At 46.1% G+C, this 15921-nt stretch overlaps 1 protein-coding gene across 1 annotated transcript in view; it reads left to right on the forward strand.

The window, feature by feature from the left end:
• LMOD1 (leiomodin 1) overlaps positions 1-14959 on the forward strand; it is a 38263-nt gene extending 23304 nt beyond the window's left edge. Inside the window, exons 2-3 of the mRNA XM_019546409.1 lie at positions 7581-9095; positions 10720-14959. Coding sequence (XP_019401954.1) covers positions 7581-9095; positions 10720-10746 — 1542 coding nt within the window. The 3' untranslated portion in view covers positions 10747-14959. The remainder of the gene's footprint in view (positions 1-7580; positions 9096-10719) is intronic.
• The last annotated feature ends 962 nt before the right edge of the window (positions 14960-15921 follow it).

Consider the following 15921-nt stretch of genomic DNA (forward strand, 5'->3'; position numbering starts at 1 on the left):
AGCAAACGTACTGAAAGAGCTTCTCAGGTGAATGGAGGTATGATCCACCTTTTCTTTTGGCCATGAAGGGCAGCAAAGCTTATAGAAATGCCAGTTCTTACCCAAGCAGCTGTGCATTGATCCTGACTGGGGAAGGAGAGATAAGCACTTCCTGCCCTGTCCCCACCACACTGTCACCCTAGATCAGGGGTGGGCAAAATATGGCCCAGGGGCCGGAACTGGCTCACCAGGCCATTCTATCCGTCCCGTGGGGCCCCTAAAAATTAGAAAATTAATATTTATTTGCTCCTAGCTGCCTGGCAAAGATGACAGGAAAAAAAAAAAAAGGAAGCTTGTGGCAGTACCCAGCAGCAAGGTCTGCCCAGCCCTTGCCCCCCCAACCAGAAACCCCTGCCTAGCAGAGGCTTCTGGCCTGGGGCCATGGGGCTGTTCCTGCTTCCCTGCACTGGAAAGGGTAATGCAGCCCTCAACAGTTTGCCAAAACTCGGTAAGCGGCCCTTCACCCAAAATAATTGCCTGCCCCTGCCCTACAAGGTCATCCACCAGGGGATCGGGGCTGAGAAACAGGGTTCCACAATGGAGCAAAAGGCTTAGGAGGCAACAGTTTGGGAATAAGGCATCAGCAGGCAGGAAGAAGGAATCAGAAGCCTAGGACTATACAAAGAAACATCCATTGGGTAGTTTACTGGGCACCTGAGAGAGTAGGTGTAGCTACATCCATACAGGATGTACATATATAAGTACATATATACATACATATAAGTAGGCAGCTACATCCATACAGGAAACTAGGGCCAGCTTGAAGTAGTTAGCTAGGTCACTGGCAGCTGGGCTCATCTGGGTAATGAGGGCCAGTTGGGGACTAACTCGCTCACTTGCTGCCCTGACTTCTGACATTATTGATTGATTTGTATCCTAGTAGGAAAAGGCCTCAGCCAGGCATGGGACTTTATTATATTGGACACTCTACAGGCCAAATGGGAGACTTTGGGCCTAGTGAACTTCCAAGCTAAAGACAAGACTGATGAATGCAAATAGACAACAGTTCAGTCATGTCTGTGATGACATGCTTCCTCTTTCAAACATGAGAGGTGTCTTGGCTGTATGGGGGCCCAGTGGGACCGGGACTGGGAACAGTCTCTATCACTGCTGGTTCCACAGCAGAGTGCAATGGCTGAGTCAGGTTTCATTGCCTGGAACAGTACTGTAACAGAGGGATGCAGATGTCCTAACTAGGGCTTTTCTTCTCTGGTTTACACTTAATATTGTGTTGGCAGAGTTGCATCAGTCAGGTATGAGTCCTCTCCCCACAAGAACTGACATAGCTGTGCCAGCAAGAGGTTGGTGTAGATGCAGTCATATCAGCAAAATGTCCTTGTGGCAGTTCAGTTTATTCCAATAAGGCAACTAGTTTAAGATGTACTTGGAAAAAAAACGTTTTCCCAGTTTAAGCTGCTCTTCAAACGGGACTGCCAGGACAGCTCCACCTATACAGGTACACCAGGAAACCCTTATGTATAAACAAGGGCTTAGAGAGTGCAATATCTTGAGATAAAGATTTGAGGGAGAGAAGGCTTTTCATTGCATCTGCTGCCATACAGTAATGTGATGAGTCCCTCCTACTTTTAAACGATATGTAAATGCCTACCAAACTGCACAGCAAGCCGTGGGACTAGGAGGGAAGGAAAACCTAGCAATAGCAAGAAGTACTGTGATTGCAGCAAAGGAAAGAACAGATGAGGAACTTTTGCTGAGGAGGCTGTTACGGAGAGGGGTGGAGAGGCAGTGGTTCATGGAGGGGTAGACGGGTTGGCTGTGGGAGTGCGAGAGGTGGGTCAGGTCTCTGTGCGCTGGGGAGGTTGTGGGATTGCTGTAAAGAGGAGATGGAGCAGATGGGATCCCTGCAGGGAAAGGAAACATTGTTATAAGGAAAGGATGGGCTGGGAGGGTCATTATAAGGCAGGATTGCTGTGGGTGGGATCAGGGTTGGGTTGCTGTGCAGAAGGGAGGAGACTGGGTTTTGTGAACAAGGGAAGATGTTTGATGTGAGAGAAGGGAAGTTGTTGCTACAGGGGGAAAAGGTGGTACACGAGGGAAAAGAGAAGAGGGAGGATACTAAAGAAAGAGGAAGGGGCTGGTACTGTGCAGACCAAAAGGATCCAGTTCTTTGCCTGTGCAAGTGCCCTAGCTGGGGAGCTGGGACAGGATAGATGTATGCTAACTATAGGAAAACTCCTGTTCCCATTGCAAAGATCACTGTGACAGAATGAGCCTCATTAGCCTCTGAAGCAAAGAAACCGTCTGACAGCAAGTACCACGTGCTCCTCAGGCTGGCCAGTTGCCTACTTTGGACACCTGCTGCTGGAGCCCTGTTCTTTCCTTTCGCAGGGGCTTGGGCAGTCACAAATGCTGTTGCTTATCCTTTCTTGTTCTCAGGTTCTTCATCCAGATGTCAGAAATGGGTGCTTATATCTCAGTGAGAGGAGTCACTCCAGCTCCTTTTCTTCCACCACTGGGACAAGATCAAGTTTCCTTCTCTTGGGAGCTAGACCCAGAATAACAAAAAGAAAAGACAAGGCTGCAGGTCATACTTTACTCCAGTGGCTTTAAGGAAGGGGGAGCTCTTCAGACACCCTCCCCCCAGCAGCACACTCCCAGATGGGTAACAGGGCTTGGTAGTTTGCATTCCAGGCTGGATAGGAAGGAACTGGCAGGAATCATGGATGCAGGACTGTTTAGCTGTCTGGTATATACCCTTTTGCTGCTTGTTTAGATCCATGATGAGGAGCCAAGAAAAATCTTAGCTAAATAAACAGAAATCCGGTCCCAAATGGCGTCTGTTTATACTCCAGGTACAAACAGTATCCAAGGGCAGCTCTGCTTAGAGCAAAGCCAGTTTTTTCCAAAGAAAAAATTACTGTTGTGTGCACATTCAGTAGGACAGAGTTGGCAACCTGTATATTGCGCACCATGGAAACAATTCAAGCAGAGATGGGCCCGAGCCAGACCCAAAAATCCCTGAAGCAAAGGGCATTCAGAGTTGGGCTGCTGGCTCGGTTCTTTTGGTTGGACTTTCATTTCAAGTGGTTCTGGAGTTCCCCTGTAACTGAGTTTGTTCATAGTGGTAACTTACAAGCAGGGACCCGTGTTTTCTGTTCGCCATGGAGAAATGTGGTAAAATGTGGATTTTCTCATTTTAAGAAAAAAAAAAGGTGGATTTTCTCATTTAAAAGAGAAGAATGCAGATTTTCTCCTTTAAATGAGAAGACCATGGGAAACAGTTCCCCTTGCAGGCGGGCAGAGTTCCAGCCTGCCAGGGGCTGGGGGGAGTGGGAGGAGGGGGGTCAGGCAGGGGGAGCCATGTACATGTACATGTACAGGGCTTGAGCGCTACTGGGGAGGGCAGGGGGCTGTGGACCCAGGTCCCTGGCCCCACAGCCCTGGCAACTGGGGCCCCCTCCAGCAGGGCTGGGAGCTGTGGGCGGGAAGTGAGAAGCAATGGCATGGGCAGGGTACCAGCATATCATGACTGCTCAATGCCACAAAGTGGGCAGGGGGCAACAGCCGCACTGGACCTATGTCCTGAGCAAAAGGGGCAGGGGAAGCTCTGGTTTTCCATGACAAAAAACTCAAAATCAAATGCCAACATTTATAGGTATTTAGAATGTATTTCATTATAGTGTTGGAGGCACTGGTAGGCTTCCAAATTGCTTTAAAATTGTAAATAAATAAAAATTGTGTTCAACTGATACCTATATATATATAGGTATCAGTGGCATTTCATTTTAACTGCAGAAAAAAATGGATTTTAGTTTTCTATTCAGAGATTTGCGATTTTTTTTTAGACAATTTACAATTTTTAAACATAGAAAAAATCATTCTCAGAGGTCTGTCTTAAACTCCCAAGTGTCAAAGGCCCTGCACAGAGAAGTTTCTTTCTCTGCCATGTCCTATTCCTTCCAGAAACAAGGTAGTATGGTTGCTGGGACATCTGGAGCATCCTGTCTTCCCTCCTGTGAATCTGAGCCCTCATAATAGTCACAGCAGCTGAGCCCGGTCTGACATCTCACCTTACTATCAAGCTGTCTGTTAGGGTGACTTCAGTGCATGCCTGGTGCTTACCCCTGAGCAGAGAAGCTTGGCCACCTCCTTGTGAGGTCCAGCTTCCTCCGTTCTCTTCTGAACATTTAGGGAAGACAGAAACACTACTAGGAAGAGTGATTGGCACACAGGTTGAACCTATTCCATGTAGCCTGTGTAAGGGAACCACCTTTTCAAAATACATAAGTGGGACACATGCCCCCCTCACTGCCCCCTGGACAAGCTGCCCATGGCTCTGTCCCGCTCCCTGGCTGGGCCCTGCAGCTGTGCATTTCAGCCCAGGCCCCATGCACCACCCTGCCAGGCAACACCCTCAGCCCCAGCTGCCAACCCTGCCCTGCTCCCTCCCTCACTGTGGGGGTTTCAATATGCCCCCTTTGCCCCCTGCCCCTGCTTCTCCTATGCCCCCTTCCCCCCATAGACTTACCTGCAGGCAGCTCGGGGAGCTGCTCTCCACTGCTGCCTCGTTATATTGCTGGCCATGTGCATATATACAAGTGCACACATGCACATGGTGCCCCCTGTGTCCTGTTCCCCATAGCCCCAAGCAGTCCCTTGCAGGCTGTACTCTGCCAGCCTGCAAGGGGAAACCAGTGGTTTCTCATGGTTTTCTCCTTTAAAGGAGAGAATCCAAGTTTTTTTCTGAGGAGAATGGAAAACCTAGATCCCTGCACGTGATACTGGGATGCTAGTTGTTTGACTGTGCCAAGGGGAATCCAGGACAAATGCTGCCCCTGGGTCTCAATGTTTACACTTTGGGATGGTCCCACTCAATTAGGGATGCATGGTCACCCTAGCCCTGTGTGCAGAGGACTACGCTAACTTTGCAGTAGGCAGTTCAGTGACTGCAAGACAAGTCCCACTACATTTTAGGAAGCCAAAAAAGGGATACAGTGAGGTACAAGATAATGGGCCTGAAACAGAGTTTACAGGAGACCATTGCCACACATGACAGACACAAACTACAGACCATTTATTCCGATTTGTGCTTCAGGTGCAAGGCTAGCACTTGCCCATGTAGGAGATGCCACTTGCAGGGCTTGTCTACACAGCAGCAGTGGTGGGTCTGTGCACCCTTCAGCCACCCGAGTCTGTTGAAAAACACCAAACCCAGAAGTTTACCAGTGAAACATTAGAGACTGATGGCTCAAAAGGAGGCACCGAGGCACAACCCAGCCTCTTGACTTCTGGGCTTGGACTGTGCCTGTGGATGCTCAGAGGAGGTGTGGTGGGGAAGACCTCGCCTGGAAATCCCAGGTGAATTCTGGCACTGGGCTGCCAGCTCCTGCTGAGACTTCTTGTTTTCTCCTGTACCCTGGGTCAGCAATTTAGGTACCTCCAGGGTTAGACGGTAGGTTTTAAGGATAAAAATTTGAATATAAATGTCCAGCGTAGCAGTCAGACTTCTATCCCTCTATGTGGATCTAGCCCAAGCTCACCCACGATAAACTGTTAAAGAAGCTAAGTAGCCTGGCAAGAGGCAAAATATTGTCATAGATGAAAAAACTGTCTGGGAAACAAATGTTGCAAAGATTTTAGCTTAGTGAAGACCAGAGAGGACTGCAAGGAGCTTTTGGGGGCCCTAACCAAGCTAGGTGAACAAGCAGCACAATGACAAATAGAATTTAAAGTTGATAAATGAATAGTAACACAAACAAAGGGCAGCAGGGAATTTAAACTATTCAGGGTGCTAAATTAGCTCTACTGACTCAGGAAGGGGAATAGTACAACAGGATCAATAGAGACGTCTGTGCAGGGTGCAGCTACAGCTGAAAAAGCAAACAGGGCATTAAGAGGCATGAAAAGAATAAAATGGAAAACTCCATAGCAGTAATGTCTGAGTGATGTTGTAACTGCAATGGTCCAGGAAACACTGGTACGTGAGAGGCAAGGATTTTTTGGGGAGGAAACTTTTACTGGACCAACCGTGTCTAAAATGTCTCCCAGCTATGCAATTAGTCTAAGGCTAGCACCCCAAAAAATCCTTGCCTTTTGCAAATATCATAGTGTCATTATGTAAATCAATGGTGCACCCTCACATGAAATCTTGGGCCTTTTATTGTCCACCCATCTCCAAAAGAAAATGCAGAACTAGAGGGGGTTCAGAAAGGGCAATAAGAATAATTAGGAGCTGGAAAACCTCTCCTCTGAAGAAGCTGAAAAGATTAGGATGTTATTTTACAAAGGAAAGAAGTAAGAGGGGACACAACAAAATAATGAATGGTCTAGGGAAGAGGCAAGCATTTCTTAGGGTGATATCTTTGATTCGACATACTGTAGAGCTGGGATAGAGTTAGACAAACTTTTGAATGCAAGACATGCCTCATCAGGTCACCTTGCATTCAAAAGCTTGTCTAACTCTATTCCAACTCCAGTAGTTGGTCCAGTAGAAGATGTCCTTGCCTCTCATATAATTTCTGGACCATCATGGCAACAACACCACTCTTACACCTTATCATAACATGATCTAGGGAAAGCTGAGCATGGGCCTATCTTGTAACAGAGGAACGGTGAATGAAATCAAAGGGTGACAAATTCAAAACCAAAACTGTTTCACTCCAAGTGCAATTAGACTGGAACTACTGGTCACAGGGTGTCACTGAAGCCAAGAATGTTGCAAGTTTCAAAGAATCAGATGTTTCTGTGGATACCTGGATTTGTCATCATTGGCCATCCCTTGAATGGATACCTGGATTATCTGGAACAGCAGCTTTAGAGCCACAAGTGTTTCCAGCTCATCATGGAACATGTTATCAAAGATTTTTTTTTATTGCATGCATTGGGCATGTCTTTCCTGCAGTCATAAAAACAGAGTACGAGCCCCCAAATGTGGTACAAGGGCTACAGATTTTTTCTTTTGAACTGGAATGGGTTTGCTACAATTCACTTAAGGATGTCTGTGGTGTCGGGTCTTTTTATTAATGTTGACTACTCATGTGGCTACTGAGCCAGTTAGGACTGGGTGTCATTCCTCCAGAGTTAGAATAGGACATGACAGCGGCAGTTTTGGAAAGGACACTAAACCTTGTGCTTTAGTTCTTTAAGCCAGATTCTCACTAGCTGAGATTAAGAGATGAATTTTAAGAGGAAAAGATTATCCTATATCTATCTACTGGCACTTGGCTATGGCCAGTGTTAGAGACAGGATACTGAACTAGATAAATTGTGGGTCTGATTCCCACATTCTTCTCATGAACAACGTATATGATGTATGTATTATTACACTCCTTTGTTAATGTGTCTGTATATATATTGTGCCCTGTGATGACCTAGATTAATACCAAAGACTGTTAATCTACTGTTTAAAAATCTAAATAGAAAAAGAGTTTACAATCACTTGGCATTAGCGCTATTGACATTGTAGTACACGCAACACTGAAACAACACTGCCCAGTGCCCAACTATTTTGTTGATGTGCTACATAGTCATGGAAATTGAACCTAATAGTGTCTTGTTTCATCCTCTTTTTTTTTTGGTAGGAAGGGAAACAAGCAGAGAAGAAGAAAGAGCTCAAGAACCTTGAAGAAAAGGGGAAGGGAGCTCATTCCAAAGACCTGGGGAAGAAACATGTTCCTGCACTGGGAAAAGAGAGCAAAAAGGAAGAAACTCTTCAGAAAACCAGTAAAAAAGAGAAAGATGAAGTAGACAGTAAACACAAAGAGGGAAAATTTCCCAATGACAAAGTCAAGGCCATGGAAAAAAAACTGATAGGAAAGGATAGAAAAGAAGACGAGAAGAGTACAGCTCTAAAGAAAGAATTTGGAAAAGATAAAAGGGAAGCAGAGAAAAGTTTGGCATTAAAGAAAGAAAAAGATAAAAAAGAAGAAAAGGACAAAAAAGAAGAGAAAAAAGAAAAGGATAAAAAAGAAGAAAAGGACAAAAAAGAAGAGAAGAAAGAAAAGGATAAAAAAGAAGAAAAGGATAAAAAAGAAGAGAAGAAAGAAAAGGATAAAAGCGAAGAAACAAAGAGCTCTGCTTCAAAGAAATATTCCACAGCTTATGGCAAAGAGAAATCACTAACTGACTCCAAAAAGGCACCAGAAGAAAAAATTCCTCCAGCACCAGAGAAAGAGACAAAACAGGTCCCTGAGAACAGCCTTGCCAAACCTGCTGACACCCCTCCAGGTCCAACCGAGGAGGAGGAAGATGCAGCTTCGAGTATGTTTGATGAACTCTTAGAAAGAGTGAAAAATAATGACCCAGAGATCACAGAAGTCAATGTTAATAACTCTGACTGCATAAACAATGAAATCCTGGTGCGCTTTGCAGAAGCCCTGGAATTTAACACCGTGGTCAAAGTGTTTGCACTGGCTAATACTCGTGCTGACGACCATGTTGCTTTTGCCATTGCCATTTTGTTGAAGTCAAACAAGATGCTGACCAGCATCAATCTGGACTCAAATCACATCACAGGCAAAGGCATCTTGGCCATCTTCCGTGCACTGCTGCAGAACAACGTCCTGACAGAGCTGCGCTTCCATAATCAGAGGCACATCTGTGGAGGCAAGACAGAGATGGAGATAGCCAAGTTACTAAAAGAGAACACTACCCTTCTGAAGTTGGGCTACCATTTTGAGCTGGCAGGTCCCCGTATGACAGTCACAAATCTGCTGAGCAGGAACATGGACAAGCAGAGGCAGAAACGACTGCAGGAGCAGAAACAAGCTCAAGAACGGGGGGAGAAGAAAGACCTGCTGGAAGTGCCCAAAGTAGGAGGCCTGCTAAAAGGCTCCCCCAAGCCTTCGCCACAACCATCCCCCAAATCATCCCCCTGGTCTTCCCCTAAAAGTTCTCCTAAAAAGGGTGGGGCTCCAGCTGCACCTCCCCCACCCCCACCTCCATTGGCTCCACCTCTGATCAATGAAAACCTAAGGAATTCTCTCTCTCCGGCCACGCAGAGGAAGATGGCAGAAAAAGCACCTCCTGCTCAGGAGAATTCGCGGGATCAGCTTTTGGCTGCCATTCGATCCAGCAATGTCAAACAGTTAAAGAAGGCAAGTGAGGGGCTGAAACAGGGATGTTTGGACCTGGAGCCTCTATGGAATATTGATAGGCTTTTTTATGTGAACCAAATTTCAGATGTAGCTCAAGATGCCCCGTCTCGGCCTTTTGGCATTTGACTACAAGCACATCCTGCACCGTATTTGTTTTACTTGCAAGGCTTATTTTCCTTTGGACAGCTCCATTGGCCAAGGGGGATAGCCAATCAGAGGCAGGGCGTGGTACTCCACTATGGTCATTTCTTTGTCAGGGCCGGGCAATTATTTTGGGTGGAGGGCCACTTACTGAGTTTTGGCAAGCCATTGGGGGCCGCTGACACGCAGCCAGGGGCAGATAAATATTAATTTTCTAAATTTTTTAGGGGCCCCACAGGCCGGATAGAATGGCCTGGCAGGCCGCATTTGGCTCGCAGGCCACATTTTGCCCACCCCTGGGTTAGTTAGACCCGCTCATCATGTGCCCCATTAAAGCACGTGGACCTCAAATCAGCAAGGAGAAGACTTCTGGGCAGTTATTTTCAGCAGTCAAATTCTGTTCCCCTTTCCTTTGAAATCCTTGGCTATTTCCTGAGACCAGAGATTTTGCCTGTTAGCTCAATAGCCTTAAAACTCATCTATATCATTAGGTGACAGTAAGTGAATCAGGATTTTCCAAGTCCATATGCTCATGGGTTAAAAAGAATGCTTTAAATTTTTGTACTGCACTGAAAATTCTTTCCCCCTGAATTTATAAAATGTTAATTTATATTTTTTACCCTTTTTATTTTAAATCAATAGGTAATAAAGAACTAGCACTAGTTTTGCTAGTCCTGGGTTTTGCGCTATACATCAGCTTCAAAGTTCCCTTTCCTTCTTAATTTATTTTATATTTTGCAATGTTTTATCTATATTTAACAGTTTTTCCATGTTTAGATTTTTTTTCATCAGTGTAGCAAAGTTCTGGTTTGTAGTCCTAGATCTTTATATTAAACACTTCTTTACATTATGATGCTGAGGACTGTTAACAAATTCTCCCTTAATGACCAATTTATAAGGAAATAGGCCTTTGACAAATGTTATCCCAGATGTATGTACTAGGTGTCACAGAGCTTAGGCCTCACATGTAGTTAATGAGGTAGACCTCACCTTACCAGTGCCCAGAACAATGTTGAAGTCCATGCTCTCATATAAACCCCAAGTTTTGACTGTCTTGGCATGAAGACTGAGGTTTTGTAATAAAAGCTAGAGACCCTGGGGGCAGTTGTGGTGGCTGTGCCACTCACTTTGAATTGCTGACAGCATGGTGATCTGTGTAAAATGAATTGTGGCTCCAGCTAAATGGCCTCCTAATGAACAGGTTCCCACTTCCTTGCAGTGAGCTGTCTTTTTGGCCAACAGAGGGAAGTCCAAACTCTGAATTTCTCAGGAAGACTGAACTCTTCGTGAGCTGGGATAGTGGGGAGGGTCTTGAGCAGTTGCCTGTGGTATGTCAGCTCATCAGGTAGAGACTCAGTCCCCAGAGCTCCTAATGCAGGACTTTCATTCACTTACAATTCACTGAAAGACAAACAAGCCCCAGCCTTTCCAACAATTCCCCCTAATGCTCACTGAAAAATAATAGACCATTTTATCTTGGCAGGTGGAGGTGCCAAAATTGCTGCAATAGGAAGCGGAAACCAGATCTCCCACACACTGAGACCTGTGTGGCAGAGTACAAGACATTTGCCATTCTCATGATGACTGTTTACATGACAAGCCCTTTGGGACTCCGCAGTGACCACCTGACTGCACCAAAGCTAAAGAAGCAGTGTTCTCTATGGGACTGAATGAAGAGGGGGACCGGGTGCCAAGAAGGGCATGGGGGGGTGGGGGGTCATTGGATGACATGCGTGAGGAAGATGTAGTATTTATTTTTTATTTTTCAAATCCTACAGCTTTTTCTTTTAGCCTGTGCCGAAGTGTATTGCCCTGCCCTGCCAGCTGGAGATGCTGAGGAGAAGGTTGCTGGAACACAGGTTTTGGGGTGCTTCCATTTCTGCTCAGAAATTTTGGAATGTGGATGCAGTGATGCAGGATGAGCCCTACTGAGAATGTCCTTGAATATCTGTGTCCTGGTCTGGGTTGCAGCAGAGAGACAGTGTGGGTCTACAAATACATGGGAGCACTCCTACCATGAAATATCAGCAGCCATGGCTCTTGCTGCTCTCTTGTCTTGGGAGCCCACTGCGGGTATCTGGCAGAAAGCTGTGTCTGGAGTAGAGCAGATCAGAAGGCAGGAGCAAGTTTTGGGCAGAAGCCAATTGCCACCACCTCTGTGGATCCAGGATCTCTATTCCTCCAAAAAGAAAAAGGGGACCTAAGATGGAAGGGGAGAGGAGACATGTCATGTTGGCTGAATGTTTTTTCTGGAGAGATATACATGATGCTGAGATTTTGCATAATACAATAACTGAAGTTTGCAGAGAGCCAACCCTGATATAACCTAGACACAGAATCTTTAGGGCTCAGTTTTCCCTGATTTCCAAGCTCCTGCTATGGCACCAGCCTGGAGGAGTCAAGGGGAGCCAGGCTGTTGGGACACACTTTACACTGTAACTCTTCTGCTCCACATGCTCTGCTGCTTTCCTTTGCAATGGACAGAGCATGGGACTTTCTTCAGGGACTGGAGAGGGGAAGGCAGGGTTTGAATTGAGAAAACAGTGCTTCAAATCAAGGCTCTGCTATGCATATGAGAGTTACAGGCAGAGAAAAGGAGGTCTCCTCTGTACCTCTGAGAAAAAGAACTTGCTTAGTCCACAGGCTGTTGTTCAAGAAGGACTCACCCTTACCTGTAGGCTTGCATGCACAGTGCTCTGTTGCCCTCTCTCTCTAGCTCAGTTTGGTCAGTGGTCATCAGGCATGTATAGTTCCCACCCAGCTGTTACTCCCTAACCAAAGTGGAGTGGAAGGCAGGTTTGGACATGGTATTAGCATATATGCCTGAGTGACAGATACTTTCTGACTGCACAGATTCTGCTTTTCTCAGGGGCAAAGGGTGATCTGATTGCTCTTGCTGTAATTGTCACACATTGTAACTCACCAAGGAGGCTCCAAAGCACCAGGGGAGTGACAGGGGATTAGAGGGATTACTGCAGCCATGCTGCGAGTTTCCAAATTCCAGCATGAAAGAAATTGTTCGGGAATAATGAGATGAGTTGTTCACTGTGGTTTTCAGTATCTAGCAAACTGAGGTCTGTGAGGGCAAGAAGAGGAGCCAGTCATTGAAACAGAGGAGAGTTCCAGGATGTGATGCAGCCTGGAGAGTCTGGGCTGAGGGAGAAGAAGGATTCTGGGGAATCACAAAGTGGGGCCTGGTTTTGTAGAAGGGAGTGTGCATCATAACAGCCCACTGGAGGTTGTTCTCCTTGCTAACTACTTGTGCTCAGTTATGTCCAGTCCTGCATGGCACATGCTATTTTGATAGTAATAACTGCAGAGTTACAATCTTAAGCTTTCTGGGAAATAAATGGGTCCCCTCAAAAGAGGACCCGTTAGACACTCTCCCGGTTAGGGGGAGGGATGGGCCAATTCCCCCCTGGCCCTGTCTGGCAGAAGTGCTCTAGAGGAGTTCAGTCACAGACCCTAAGAGGATTTTCTGTCCTGAAAGAGAGAGAGAGATGAGCAGCAGCGCATTGCTTGGACAGATGGTTGAGATACTTTGTTGAAAGAATTTTCCATTAGGAAACACTATTTTGATGCCTCCATAATGATTCATGAATTGCTTTCACTTTCAATGACATTTGTCAAGAAACTTAGAAATGTCCCAGGTTAATAAGTTTGGAACAAAACGTTATGATTTTTCATTTTTAAAAGACATTTTGCTTCAAAATTTGCTTTATTTTGTTTTTAAGCACTTTAAAAGGCAAAATATTTCAATTTTAAAATATTTTGAAATTATAAAGGTTTAAATGTATTGAAATGAAATGGTCATAGAACCCAAAAGACTCTCATCTTAAAATTTTGTTTTGTAGAATTTTTTTTTGCAATTTTTGCTTTGGGGCCCAATTTGGAATGAAAAAAAAAAGTTTGACATTTCAATTTTCTGCAGGATGGAAAATCTGCTTTTGGAGCCCTTCTGTTGCTACTTTGCTGGGCTTCTGATCCTCCCTACCCTGGGTGGAATGAACTGATAGGCTGTGGTATCCCAGCATGGAGGGATATAACTCGCCCCTTTGAAACTGAATCGCCTGCTGGGTGCCTGTGCACACTTGTGCACACAACAGACCGGTGCATGTGTACAGGAACCCCTTCCACAGACAGCTCTGTCTGTGAACATCAATATGCAGGTGTGGTTCAATGAGATTATTTTGTCTGCTTTGCTGCAATTACACCAGGCAGCGACTGTAGCTTGTGGCTGCTGTGTATAGAGGGCATGAATGCAATAGCAGGGATTGGGTATGAGGTTTAGACTTAGGCTTAGAGATGGGCCTAAACCACGCCAGGATGCAGTAATGTTGAACGATGGAAGTGGAAACCTAGTCACAGAAAACTGGGGCAGGTTGTTCTGGAGTTGAGGCTGGAGGGCACCTTCCTTGCTTCCCTCTGCTTGTGTGTAAATAAAAAAACTTTGGTATATTTGTTTAGCCATAAGGTTTTGATAACACAGATACATAATGCATAGAGAGATCTGCATCTGCCCCCAGCTGCCAAAGCACACCTGTCAGCTGCCCAGTGGGCAACAGAAACCCACCACACTCACTGTTTCCCCCCGTCCCTCTGCAAGTGTGCCAGGCCCCCCCAGGTTTCCATTCTGGTGGTTGGACATGGGATTCCCACCTATACATATCCTCCTTGCCCTCCTATGGCAGAGCTCAAGGGCAGCCCCCACCTTGATCAATACCAGAGCTATAGACAAGAGCTGAAGATCCAGGCTCTGTGGCTGAAATCTGTGCTGTGGATGGAGCACAAATGAGGAAGTCATTTGTGGAAGTCATATTTGGCTGGGCTGATACGATCCTGGCATCCACTCCTGCCCAGGGCAGGGGGTCGGACCTGATGATCATTTTTAGGTCTCTTCTGACCCTAAGTACTATGATACTATGAAGTCCAATGAACCCTAACAGTGGTTCACACCTGAGCTTACCAAGGTGGGATGAGATAATGATGCCACTAACTTTTTGAGACCCAGAACTCCTGGAGACTCCAGTAGGAACTCAGCTCTGAACCCACCTTTCACAAGACACTACAGAATAATAACCAGACTGTCACTGAGTTGGTCCTTTCCCCCCGAATACCCACCAGTTACCTAGTCAAGTGATCTGGTGTAGGGCTGCCAGAAGATGTAGGAGACAGCGTTCCATGATCTGCTATTGCCAACAGAGCATGTTACCCAACTGTCCCCATTCTCTGATCTGTACTGACACATGCTTCTGTACAAAGGCTGTGTGCATTAATGCTTGAGTATAAGCCTCAGGACCCAGGTAAACCTCACTTTTGATCCCCCACCTATCAACAGCAGCTTACTCTGAAGCCCAAGGACTTAACCACTTTGCCTCAGTTTTCTTCATTACAAAATGGAGATAATAGCTCTCCCATGTGGAAAGTATAATTCTTAACTAATTAGTAAGTACTTTCTAAGTGATGGGGATGATGGTGATGATGATGAACAGGAGTAGTCATGCTCCACTGGAAATCCATCCAGCTAGCTAACATAGCAGTGTCTTTTTTAAGACTCCATTAGGTGGGTTTTTTCCAGAATAATCCAAAAAAAAAAAAAAAAGCATTAAACTACAAGCTGACACTCCTGCCATTTTCAGCTCTGTAATTTGTGAATGTAAAACGTGTTTGCAATCTGTACGAAATCACCCACTGTGTCATTAATAAAGGTCACTTACACGCTACACGTGATGCAGATGGCCGGCTATCTGGCTGTGGGACATGATCTCCCCAAGGACTGCTGCAAATACGGGCAGGGCAGTGAGCTCTGCAGCATCAAGGTTGAAACTTGTAGTTGACTGTAGGGGAAGACTGCAATAGTGTTACACACAAGGGCTTTTCCTAGGCTTCATACTGATGACTGTTACTGGTGGGAAACCCCTTCCTTCCATGATGCTTCAATGCTGAGGGCTCAGTGCACATTTAATTCACGGCTCATCTGCTGGGGAACTTCAGACTTCCCAGGCGAGCATGCAGGACCCAGTCCAAGTGGCCTTTAAAATGCATCATTTTCATTCCACTGTGGCAAAATGGAGGGTAAAAATCACAGTGAGGTCCCACAGCGAGGAATTGAGGGAAAGCTGATGTCTGGAAGCATGGCCCAAGGAGCAGCCCTGAGTCTGCCAATGCCCCTATGGGGCAGGCTTGTCACCAAGGGTGACCACAGTCTTTCAGCCTGGTCTGGGTATCAAATCTCATCCTATTCCTTGCCGTTACATTGTCTTATGCACCCTGGGCACTTCCAGTGCAGAAAGCTGGCTGCTCCTGGGGCACTAGTGCTCCTCTTTCCTTCATGCTCAGGGTTCAAGCTATGAGTTGTCTGTCAAAATAGCTGGACACAAAATGGAACAAACTTAGCTGCCTCTAGCAGGCACTGCTGCTACTCATAGCTGGGATGACACCAGAGCTGCTGTCAAGGGCTGGATGTGCCAGTGGCTTGGAGCTGTCAGCCAGAAGCAGAGAAAAAAGTCCAAGAGAGCAGAGTGGGCTGGCTGGGCAGGACAGCATGTCCTAAGGAGCAGAAAGGAAGGAGAGTTTGGGAAGAGCAGAGCAGGAAGGAAGGAGAGTTTGGGAAGAGCAGGCCAGGGTGCAGGGAGAGACAGGACTGGAAGGAGGGCTGAGGGAAGGAAGAAAAGCAAACTGGGCA

The sequence above is a fragment of the Crocodylus porosus genome, unplaced genomic scaffold (genome assembly GCF_001723895.1).
Source record: "Crocodylus porosus isolate Cpor-Errol unplaced genomic scaffold, CroPor_comp1, whole genome shotgun sequence".
NCBI lineage: Eukaryota > Metazoa > Chordata > Crocodylia > Crocodylidae > Crocodylus > Crocodylus porosus.